Source organism: Symphalangus syndactylus, chromosome 13 (assembly GCF_028878055.3).
Source record: "Symphalangus syndactylus isolate Jambi chromosome 13, NHGRI_mSymSyn1-v2.1_pri, whole genome shotgun sequence".
NCBI classification, from domain to species: domain Eukaryota; kingdom Metazoa; phylum Chordata; class Mammalia; order Primates; family Hylobatidae; genus Symphalangus; species Symphalangus syndactylus.
Genome location: NC_072435.2, coordinates 104147396 through 104159463, shown reverse-complemented (window position 1 = coordinate 104159463; position 12068 = coordinate 104147396). Strand labels below are relative to the sequence as shown.

Here is a 12068-nt window from a genome sequence, read left to right as displayed (position 1 = left end):
TCTCCAACCCTTACTACCCCTCCTTCAGGGGGATGCTCTGCCCAGGAGGGAGAAGCACAGAATGAGGGGAAGGGGACTCCAAGAGCTTCCCTCAGGCTGGGCCTCCGGGGCCACCTGTACAGGGAGCAGGCTCTATTTGGGTTGGTTGTGTCCCTGCTCCTCGATGTCCCAGGGTCCCCAGACTGCAGCCCTCAGAATGTTGGGTAAGGTCTTCGTCCCCTGCTGGTGGGCCCTGGGGGAGGTTTGGCTGCCCCTGCCCACCCCATGTCTGGTCTAAGACAGGTCAGGTAGGCCTGGAACACCCCTGGCCACCTTAAAGTGGGCGCAGCCACTACAACATGTCTGTGGGTGGCCACTTGCCCCTGGGACATATGTGTGCATGAATGTGTGTGTGCGTGTATTGGTGGATGGTCCCCTGTTCCCTGTAAGATGCAGGGTTTGGGGTGATTTCCAGAGAAGATGGGAAAGTCTCTGATTTTATATCGCAAGCAAATGAGTGTCCCAGTTTTCTGGGGGTGAGTGAGGGCTGCTGGGACCATTGCAGGGAACAATGATAATCTAGGCTTGGTTCCTACCCAGAGTGCACGCACTCATCCTTCACGCACTCCCCTGTTCCAAACCCTCACTGGCTCCGTACTGCCTCCAACCTTCCGAGACTTTAGCCCGGCTCCTGTCAATGTCTCCGACCCTTACTACATGATCCTCTCTCTTTGGTCCATGCTCCAGCCTAATCTAATTGCGGTGGCTTGTGCGTGGTGGCATTCCCAGCCACCATACCTTTACCCACGCTGGTCATTCCATGCAGAATGCCTTTCCAGGGCCTGCTTTTCCCGCTCCTGCTCATTCACAGGCATGCCCTCCAGGATGGCTTCCTGCCTCTTTCCCTTGGGGGATTGAACTCTCTGTCTTGGGGTTCTCTGAGCCCTTGACCTGACCCTTTTCTGTTTGGCAAAAAAGTAATTTACCTCGGTGTCCTTCTCCCTGGGAGTCTGTGAGCTCCCCAAGGCTGGGCTGTGCCTGATTCGCCTCTGGAACCTGCTTAGCACAGTGCGTGGCCTGCTACAGGTGTTCATTGAGCACTTGCTGAATGAATGCATGAATGAATGAATGAATGAATGAATGCAAGGGGCTGCTAGTCCACAGGACTCCTCAGGTCAGCCAGATGTCCTGGTTCCAAGGCCTGCCACTGACTCACCTCAGGACCCTGCTTGAACCATTAGAACTCACCCTTCCTCACTTTCCCCCTCTGTGAAATGGGGCTCCAACTCCTATTCAAGCTACTATTATTTGGGGACATTGTGCACAGGCCACAGATTCCAGAACATCAGAGTCAGGGGTAGCCCAGAAAGCTTCCTGCCCATCGCTATAAATGGGAAACTGATGTCTGGAGAGGGAAGGGCAGAGCTGGGCTCCCTGTCTCAGGCTTGGACCCACCATCAGGCCTCTCTCTAAAACGAATCCCAGCTGCCACGCTGCACCCTGAGCCTGGAAGCCTGAGCCACACAAGGACGGGGAATTTTCCTTCCCACTTCCAGAGGCCTCTGAACCTCCCTGACATTGTCCCCTTTGGAGGGTATTGCGCAGCAGGGTGGGCAGAACCCCAGCTCACTGTCTGGGGGAGCGCTGCAGGACAGCCTTATCTGTCTGTCTGTCTGTCTGTCTCAGCCTGCCCTGGGGACCCGAGGTCAGGGAGGAAGTGCCGCATCTGGTCTTCCCCAGAGCGGGAGTGTGAGCAAGGGTGGGATTGCGTGTGGCCCGAGAGTAGCCCCTCCCCTCCCCCTGTCCCCACCCCAAACCCTCTTAATGAAATCAAGCTGGCCCTGCGGCCCAGCCGGGGAGGGAGGAAGGAGGAGGGACGGGAGGAGGGACGGGAGGAGGGAGGGCGGGCAGGCGCCAGCCCAGAGCAGCCCCGGGCACCAGCACGGACTGCCTCTTCCAGCCCAGGCACCCCCCACTCTCGCTCTATTCGGCAGGAGCACCCAGTCCTGTACGCCAAGGAACTGGTGAGTCCTGGGGTCCCCTCCTCTGTCCTGAGAGCCTGGAGCTATCTTGGAGCTTAGGGACTGGGGACTGTCGGAGCACTCTGGGGGGCCTCTCTAAGTGTGTGTGGGCTTTGAGTGTGTGTTTGGTGTTGTGTGCATGAGTGTGGTGGAATCTGAGTCCCATGTGCGGTGCTGGGGTGGGCCAGGGTGGGCCAGAGTTTTGTGTGTGTGCGGCTGGGGCCTTGGTATAGGGGGTGTGTTGCTTCCACTTCTCTGCAAGTGGACGGCAGGCTGTTGCTTCCAGGATCTGTGTGAGGGTGATGTGGACGGTATTGTCCTGTGTGCAGGGATCGGCTGTGTGTCGGGGTTGTGTATGTGTATGTGTTGTGTGTCCGTGTGTGTTCTCTGTGTATTGTGTGCATAGGCCATGAGAGCGCTGTCGGGTGTCTCAGTGCTGTGTGAGTCGGTGTGCCTGTGTTGTGTGTCTTTATATTGTGTGTCCATGCTGCTCTGTGTGTGTGTGTGTGTGTGTGTGTGGAGAGGGATTGTGCCCCCAGGACCCCCTTCCCCATCCAGACCTCCAGGGGCCCAGGTCCCTGTCCTTGGCTGGCCCTGGGGTCGGGGGCATGTGCAGTGCTCCAACCAGAACCCCCTCCCCCACACAAGGCCACTAATTGAAGCCAGGTTTCCGTGGGCCGCCCCTCCCCCAAAGGCCACCAGTCTCTGGGTGGGGGTGGGGCAGCCCCCGGTCCCCTAGCTTCAAGTCTTGGGGTCCCCAGGCCTCAGGGGTGGATCTGCACTCCTCCACATACTCAGGACCATCTTAGGGCATTTGTCACACTTGCACACGGCCAGCCCTGCCTGACATGTCCCCAGGCAGGGAGTCCTGGGCAATCACATGGTACCTGCTAATTGGCACCCACTATGTGCCAGGCATGGCCGCATCTTGTCCTAACAGCAGTCCAGGGATGTGGCTCTTATCCCCATTGTACAGATATGGAAACTGAGGCTCAGAGAGGTGACATGCCCAGCCCAAGGACACATAGCCAGGAAGTGACCTCCTCTGGGATATACCAAGACAGGCTTCTCTGTCCAGGGCTCTGCCGGGCTCACCCCTGACTTTCTGTGTGACCTGGGCAGGCTGTTTCCAGTCTCTGGACCTGAGTTACCTCTAAGGTGAAGCAAGAAACGTTGCGCCTGATCCCAGCTCCTAATGGCCTGTGAGATTCTGAGCCCTTGAAAAAATCAGGGTCCAGGGGGAGGTGGGGGGTACCTGGTAGGCAGAATAATGACTTCAGAGCTGTCCAGAGCAGTGCTTCATTCCACAGAGGGGAAACTGAGGCCCAGAGAGGGCAGGGACTGTCCAGGGCCACACAACCATCTTTTTTGAGGCTCTGCTGACTGCAGGTGGGGCTGGGTCCTCCACATGTTGCCCCCACCTTTCCCTGGAAGCCAGGAGGGGTTGTGGGGTGCAGGGGACTCTGAGAGTCAGGGTCTCAGCCTTAAAGAGCCAGTGGCAGTTTGCGTGTTCTCCTTTCTTGCCCTCTGCCTCCAACTTCGTGTGTGTGTCTGTGTGTGTGTGTGTTGCATGTGTATGTGTGTGTAGGTGTATGTGTGCATGTGTATGTGTATGTGTGTGCATGTGTGTGTTTGGTTCTGCATTCCTCGGCGGCCAGAGCTGAAGAGGTTTCACAGAACGGGGTGAAAAGGTTGGTCTTTCCCTGGGTGGCGGCCGGAACAGACAGTGAGCGCATGTTCTCATCCGGCGACGGTGCTCATTTGTCGACTCAGGGTGGGAAATTGCTGGCTGAACCTGGAGCTCGGCTAGGGAAGGAATTCAGCTACCCCAGACCCCATCTTTCCTCGGGGCTCAGCTACTCTGCACTAGGCATTCTCTGAAAGTTGTCTCATTTGGCCCTAACAGCTCTGAGAGGTGCTACCTGTGGTCACCCTGTCCCAACTTATGGATGTGGAATGTGAGGCCCACAGGAGCCAGACCACAGAGCTGGATGCGATGGAGCTGGGATTCTTGACTCAGCCAGAACTTGAGTGGGTCTCCAGCCACCCGTGGTCCCAGCTGCCCTCTGCAGTGAGAAGTGGTAGTTGTTGCCACGAAAGCTCTCTCCTGGGCTTGACTGGGGATGGGAGGCAGGGAGGGGACTGGCAGGTCACAGACCCCAAAGCTCAAGGTTGTCTGTAGGAACCTTTGCTAACAGGTGCCAGAGAGGGGAGGGGGTCCTTTCCTCATTTAGCATCTGACAGGTGATGTCCACCAGCGGGAACAAGCCATTCCAGGCTCAGAGTGTGTGGTGTGTGCATGTGTGTGTGGTTGTGTAGGTGAGTGTGTGTGGTGTATGTGTATGGTTGTGTGTATGTGGAGTGTATGCATATATGTGTAGTGTGTGCATGTGTGTATGATTGTGTGTAGTATGTGAATGTGTGTATAGGGGTGTGTGTGTGTGTGGCATGTGTGTGCGTGGTTGTGTGTGGGGTGTATATGGGTATGTGTGGTGTGTGTGCATGTTTGTGTGTGCGGTGTGTGTGCATGTGTGTATATGATTGTGTGTGTAGTATATGCATGTGTGTATATGGGTGAGTGTGTGTGTGTGGCATGTGTGCATAGTTGCATGTGGGGTGTGTGCATGTGTGTGTATGATTGTGTGCGTAGTCTGTGCATGTGTGTATATGGGTGTGTGTGAGTGTGTGGCATGTGTGTGCATGATTATGTGTGGGGTGTGTTTGGGGATGTGTGTGTGAGTGTGTGGCATGTGTGAATGGTTGTGTGTGTGGTGGGTGTGCATATGTGTGTATGGCTGTGTATGAGTGTGAGTGTGGTGTGTGTGAATGTGCGTGTAAACTCCTGGGATCAGACAGAGGAAGATTCAGATCCCAGCTCAGCTACTCACCATCTGTCTGTCCTTGGGGAAGTCACTGTCTCTGAACCTCCGTTTCCTCATCTGTAAAATGGGGATAATGAAGCTGCCCCAGGGCTCCTGTAGGATTAAAGGCATGAAAAGGGCTTAGATGAGTACCCGCGAGGAAAGCACGGGTGACCAGCTCATTTAAAATGAGCCCCTGAGAAGCTTTGTCTCTTTTTTTAAAAATTGAAATAATTTAATATATTTCATAGATATGGAGGTTTCCTTACATTGCCCAGGCTGGTCTTGAACTCCTGGGCTCAAGCGATCCTCCCAAGTAGCTGGGACTACAGGCATACACCACCAGGCCTGGCTACTTTTTTATTTTTTTGTAGAGGTGGGGTCTTACTATGTTGCCCAAACTCCTGCCCTCAATCAATCCCCCAGCCTCGGCCTCCCAACGTGCTGGGATTACAAGTGTGAGCCACCATGCCTGGCCAATTTTGCCTCTTTCTATGTCCTGGAATTATTGTTTTATTTTTTGCCATCTAAGCCAGTTTGTTCACATTTAATTTCTTTTTTTCTTTTCTTTTCTTTTTTTTTTTTTTTTTGAGACAGGTTCTTGCTCTGTCACACAGGCTGGAGTGCAGCGCCAACTCCGCTCACTGCAGCCTCAACTTCCTGGGCTCAGGCAATTCTCCCACCTCAGTCTCCTTGGTACCTGGGACCACAAGTTTGTGCCACTAGGCCTGGCTAATTTTTGGTGTTTTTAGTAGAGACAGAATTTTGCCGTGTTGACCAGGCTGGTCTTGAACTCCTGAGCTCAGTTGATCCTCCCACCTTGGCCTCCCAAAGTGCTGGGACTACAGGCATGAGCCACCACACCCGGCTGATGCAATTAATTTCAATGAAAGCCATGTCACGGAGAAGCCTCAGGTCACCTGGAACAAGCCCCTAAATGGCCCAACCTGGTTCCTACCTCACCTCCAGAATCCTCATGGTACCTGTGGGGAAGGTAGCGTCCTCTGCTTCACCAAGCAGGCCCTGAGGCCCAGGTGCTGGAGATGTGACCATAGCCAAGGCCTTGGGAACCTGGCTTCCTCCTCCAGCCCGGAACTTGCTGTGTGGCCCTGGGCCTGCCCTTTGCCTTCTCTGGGCCTCTGTCTCTCCACCTCAGTTCCCTCAGGCCTCAGGACAGGATATCCTAAGGCTTTTCCGTGTTGAAGCTTTTAGACCCAAGCCAGCTTCCGGGACCTGAGCCTGGGCGGGGCAGGGGTTCTCAGAGGACAGCACAGTGAATTGTCCCTGGGTTTGAGCGGCTGGGAGAGATAGTGTTTTGAAACTCAGCTCCTCTATCAACTCTGGCTATGAGGAATTAATTCATCAGCTGGGCTGTCTGGGCCAGGTGGGGTCTTGGGGTTCACCCGGGAGCAGCCTTCCATCAGGGCAGGGAGGCCCCCGGCTCATCTGGTTCCCATCTAGTGGAGGTGGGGCTCATCGGCAGCTCAGCTTTGTCTCGGGAACCAGGACTTCCCCACCCCGGGGCCCATCCTGGCTCCTGCTTGGAGCCTGGGGGTGAGGGCAGCCACAGGGGGCTGTCTATGCATGCCCCTGGCATCCATGACCCCTGCCTAGCTCAGAGACCTGGAGGCTTCAAACCCTAGGAATCTTTTTTTTTTTCTTGAGATAGGTTCTCGCTCTGTCGCCTAGGCTGGAGTGTGCAGTGGCGCGATCTCGGCTCACTGCAACTTCCGCCTCCTGGGTTCAAGCGATTTTCCTGCCTCAGCCTCCTAAGTAGGTGGGATTACAGGGGCACGACACCATGCCTGGCTGATTTTTGTATTTTTAGTAGTGACAGGGTTTCACCATGTTGGCCAGGCTGGTCTCGAGCTCCTGACCTCAAGTGATCTGCCCACCTTGGCTTCCCAAAGTGCAGGGATTACAGGTGTGAGCCACTGCGCCCGCCCTGCTAGGAATCTTTTGCAGAATAAGGTAGAGCTGGGCTGGCGGAAGGTTTGAGAAAGCCCCTGAACCACCAGGTTGTGGCCGCGTGGAGCCACTTTGGCTGCCCAGTGCATGGGACGAGACCCTGAGGGGAACGGGACCACAGAGAGGCTGGGGGCTGGAGGGAAGGGTCCCAGAGTTGTGGGTAGGGGGTGAGGTGTCACTCAGCAAACTCAGTCACTCACTCGGTTTCTCACTTACTCAGCCCTGCCATCATTTCTCCCTTTCTGCTTGGATCCAGACCCAACTCTTCTCTGGCAAGTCACCACGTCCCTCTCAGCCTCAGTTTTTTCATCTGCAAAATGGGGCTAATCATAGAACCTCCCACACTGGGCAGCGATCAGGATTCATTGAGAAATTCCATGTAAGAAACTTAAAACAGTGGCTGACACATAAAGCCACAAAAGTGTAAGTTATCATTATTAATTCAGCCACGTCAATCAGGGTACATTTATTGAGCACTTACTGTATACCAGATATCGGGCCAAACCCTGGGGAGGCCCAGATGAATAAGATTCAGCCCCTGACCTCCGGGACCTCCAGGGAAGTGGGGGAGCACATCTGTACTCCACAGCTGAACCAGCCGGGCTCAGGCCCTGGGAATGGAAGGGACTCGCTAGAAGGTGTTTCATGCTCCCTGTTCCTCCTGGGGGCTGATGAGCCTGTTTCTGAATCCTGACACTCTAGAGTCCCGCCATGACTTCTCTCCTCCCTCCTGTCTCACAGGTCCTGGGGTCACCATGGTTTCGGCGGCAGCCCCCAGCCTCCTCATCCCTCTGTTGCTGCTCCTGGGGTCTGTGCCCACTACTGATGCCCACTCTGTGCCCCTGAAGGCCACGTTCCTGGAGGATGTGGCGGGTAGTGGGGAGGCTGAGAGCTCGTCGGCCTCCTCCCCGAGCCTCCCGCCACCCTGGACCCCGGCCCTCAGCCCCACATCGATGGGGCCCCAGCCCACAACCCTGCGGGGCCCATCACCCCCCACCAACTTCCTGGATGGGATCGTGGACTTCTTCCGCCAGTACGTGATGCTGATTGCTGTGGTGGGCTCCCTGGCCTTTCTGCTGATGTTCATCGTCTGTGCCGCGGTCATCACCCGGCAGAAGCACAAGGCCTCGGCCTATTACCCGTCATCCTTCCCCAAGAAGAAGTACGTGGACCAGAGTGACCGGGCCGGGGGCCCCCGGGCCTTCAGTGAGGTCCCCGACAGAGCCCCCGACAGCCGGCCTGAGGAAGCCCTGGATTCCTCCCGGCAGCTCCAGGCCGACATATTGGCCGCCACTCAGAACCTCAAGTCCCCAACCAGGGCTGCACTGGGCGGTGGGGACGGAGCCAGGATGGTGGAGGGCAGGGGGGCAGAGGAAGAGGAGAAGGGCAGCCAGGAGGGGGACCAGGAAGTCCAGGGACATGGGGTCCTAGTGGAGATACCAGAGGCGCAGGAGGAGCCGTGCTCAGGGGTGCTTGAGGGGGCTCTGGTGGCCAGTGAGGGTCAGGGGGAGCTGGAAGGGTCTCTCTTGTTAGCCCAGGAAGCCCAGCAACCAGAAGGTGCCCCCGAAAGCCCCTGTGCTTGCAGCAGCATCCACCCCAGTGTCTAACAGTCCTCCCGGGCTGCCAGCCCTGACCGTCGGGGCCCCAAGTGGTCACCTCCCGGGGTATGAAAAGGCCTTCGGCCCTGACTGCTTCCTGACACTCCCTCCTTGGCCGCCCTGTGGTGCCAATCCCAGCATGTGCTGATTCTACAGCAGGCAGAAATGCTGGTCCCCAGTCCCCCGGAGGAATCTTACCAAGTGCCATCATCCTTCACCTCAGCAGCCCCAAAGGGCTACATCCTACAGCACAGCTCCCCTGACAAAGTGAGGGAGGGCACGTGTCCCTGTGACAGCCAGGATAAAACATCCCTCAAGGCTGGGTGTGGAGGCTCACGCCTGTAATCCCAGCATTTTGGGAGGCCAAGTCCGGACATCACTTGAGACCAAGAGTTCAAAACCAGCCCTGGCAACATTGTGAGACTCATCTCTATAAAAACAAAAAACAGCCCACTAAATCAGCCACATCAATTGAGAATCATATGTCACATGTCATTCGTGGGGCAAACATCACTACTTTTCCATCAAGGGAGTAAAGAATAAGTGGGAGTTTTGGAAGAGTTTGGATGAGAGATGCCGAGGTGCCTAGTGTTCATAAGGCAACACGCAGCCCGGCGTGAAGCAGTATTTTGGAACTGCAAATGGTTCCCATCTTGTGTCCTTTCAATGCTGAATATTTTAGTGTCATTCTGCCTGTGCTCAGAGCTCCAGCAGCAGAAGTGGGTGTGGTTAATTAGGACACGTCTGTGAGAGGACCCCTGCACACATTACGACAGGTCCCTAAATGAGTATTTCCCAAACTAGGTTCCCCGAGGCACTCTTCAGAAGCAAGATTTTTTTTTTTCTTTTTCTTTTTTTTTGAGACGGAGTCTCGCTCTGTCACCCAGGCTGGAGTGCAGTGGCACAATCTTGGTGCAATCTTGGCTCAGTGCAATCCGCCTCCCAGGTTCAAGCGATTCTCCTGCCTCAGTACCTGGGATTACAGGTGCCTACCACTGCGCCCAGCTAAATTTTGTATTTTTAGTAGAGATGGGGCTTCACCATGTTGGCCAGGCTGGTCTGGAACTCTTGACCTTCAGGTGATCCACCTGCCTCGGCCCCCCAAAGTGCTGGGATTACAGGCGTCAGCCACCGCCCCGGCCCAAACTACTTTTTAAAACAGCTGCAGGGTAAAATCCTGCAGCACTCACTCTGGAAAATACTGCTCTTAATTTTCCTGAAGGTGGCCCCCTGTTTCCGGTTGGTCCAGGATTAGGGATGTGGGGTGTAGGGCATTTAAACCCTCTCAAGCGCTTCCCAAGCACCCCCTGCTTGGGGGTGAGTTTCTCATCCCGCTACTGCTGCTGGGATCAGGGTGAATGAATGGAACTCTTCCTATCTGGCCTCCAAAGCAGCCTAGAAGCTGAGGGGCTGTGTTTGAGGGGACCTCCACCCTGGGGAAGTCCGAGGGGCTGGGGAAGGGTTTCTGACGCCCAGCCTGGAGCAGGGGGGCCCTGGCCACCCCCCGTCGCTCACACATTGTCTGGCAGCCTGTGTCCACAATATTCGTCAGTCCTCGACAGGGAGCCTGGGCTCCGTCCTGCTTTAGGGAGGCTCTGGCGGGGGGTCCTCTCCCCCATCCCTCCATCTGGGACTCCCCCAACCTCTGCATAGCTCTCCAGGTGCTGAGATATAATGCACCAGCACAATAAACCTTTATTCTGGCCTGAAGTCTCACCAGTTTTCTGGGGGGTGGGGGGAATGAGCCTGCTGGGGAGGGGCTCTTGCATGGGGATGGGGACAACTTTCCGGGGAGACACATCAGCCCAGCCCTGGAGGGTGAAGGGACAGATTGATGTGGGAAAGAAAGGAAAGACTGGTGATCCCGAGGAACGGGCTGGAACTCATGTCCCCAGGGGTGGAGCACCAGGTTCCATGCCCAGCTCTGCCACTGACTGTGGCTGTGAGAGAATCACTCGCCTGTCTGTTTCCCCTGCAGGTGGTTGAGGACTGGGACGGGTCTCAGGGACAATGCCCCCCTCACTGCACCCTTGGCCGGGATCGGGAGTAGGAGGCAGCCCTGGCCCTGCAGTCGGCCTCTGCCTTCTGTCTCCCCACCCACAAAACTCCTCTTGGTCTTTGATGGCAAGTTCCTGCAGCGACTTCTCCCCCGCACCCTGGGCCTCAGGAGCTGCCAGCTGGAATCCAGATGTGGCTGGGGCTGGGAGCATGTGCTGGCTCCCTGGGGCTGGGGGGCAGTGGGCCATCCCCTGCAGCCCCTCCCCTCCACCGACCCCACCTCCACCCAGAGGGGGCCCCAGAGGTTTGGGTTTCATAACACACAATGGCCTCTGTCTCACTCAGTGGGGAAGGGCCCTCCCTTTCTCAGTCCAGCCAGGCCCGCCAAGAACAGCAGGAGGGTGGAAGAGGAATACCTGTGTGTGCTGCGTGGCTGTGACCCAATCGTTCAACTTTGCTGGGTGTCACGGGCTGTGCTTTCTTCTTGTTCTCAAGCTCCTGCGGGGTCTTAGTTGTTGTGACGTGACTGGGAAGTGCATGAAGCTTCCCTTGAATACACAAAAATCTAGTAAAACAGAGGCAATCATTAGAGACCCTGGGGGAGCAGGCGGGGGTGAGCTCCCTGATCAGCGGCTCCAGTCTGCAGCCTTCCACTAATGCTCAGCGGGACCCTCCAGAGGACATGGAGTCCATGACCTCAGCCATAGCCTGTGACCCCCAAGACTGGTGGGGGGTGAATGAAGGAGGCGTTCCGAGCAACAGAGCAGTTCACCTCTTCCTCACCTCTGAGCTTTTACAGCTGCTGTTCCTTCTGCCTGTGACACCTTTCCACCCCTCCCAACACCCTGCTGCCTTGCTAACTTCCCCCTTATCCTTTAGCTTCTGGCCTAGATGTCCCTTCCTCCTGGGAGCCTTCCGTGATAGCTTCCACCCCACCCCCCTTCCACAGTCCCTTGGCTCAATGATAATAATGGCTTCCAATTAATGAGCCCCTGTTATGTGCCAGGCCCTGCTCTCAGTACTTGGCATCATTAACTCGTTGAGACTTGCAGCCCTCTGAGGTGGGCACTGTTGCTATTCTCATGTCACAGATGTGGAAACTGAGGCCCAGAGAGGTGATGATGTCGGCTGCCCAGGTCCCAGAGCCAGGATTCCAGCCCAGCAATTTGATTCCAGCATCTGAATTCTCCACTGGGCTCTAATGTTTCTTTGAAGAATGAATGAATGAATGAATCCCTTGGGAAGGGGGCAGCAGGGCTCCTCTCCTGCTTAAAGCCACTCCAATCTGCTCTTACATCTGAGATGGAGTTACCTAGAAGGGGCATTTTATGGGCACACATCTGGCTGGGCACCAGTGAACACTGAGACATAGAGGGAGATGGTGGTTGCTGGGGGCTAAGCAGGATTGGGGGAGATTTGGGCTTGAGGCTGGGGGAGAGGGTTCCACTGTTCTCAGGGGCCCAGGAGTCTGCCAGGGCCTGAACAGTTCCCCACTGTCTCTGGGCTTGTAAAATGGCACAGCTGCCACCAGCCTGTGAGTCTGTCCCCGAGCCAGGCCTGCTGTCATTCTAAAGGGGGAGGGGGAGGAGAAGCAAAACTACCCCAAGGCCTCAACCCCAGCTCAGGGTAGAGATGGGAGATTC

At 56.1% G+C, this 12068-nt stretch overlaps 1 protein-coding gene across 2 annotated transcripts; it reads left to right on the top strand.

Moving 5' to 3' along the window:
- Positions 1-1864: 1864 nt before the first annotated feature.
- Positions 1865-10132, top strand: TMEM119 (transmembrane protein 119). Of its 2 annotated transcripts, none has more exons than XM_055238622.2 (2): positions 1865-2003; positions 7571-10132. In XM_055238622.2, the coding sequence occupies exon 2, from the start codon at positions 7585-7587 to the stop codon at positions 8434-8436; it is 852 nt and encodes a 283-aa protein (XP_055094597.1). In that variant the 5' UTR covers positions 1865-2003; positions 7571-7584; the 3' UTR covers positions 8437-10132. The 2 variants fall into 2 exon arrangements, with proteins under 2 accessions (XP_055094597.1, XP_063470594.1); XM_063614524.1 differs by lacking the exon at positions 1865-2003 and adding an exon at positions 7196-7252.
- Positions 10133-12068: the final 1936 nt, after the last annotated feature.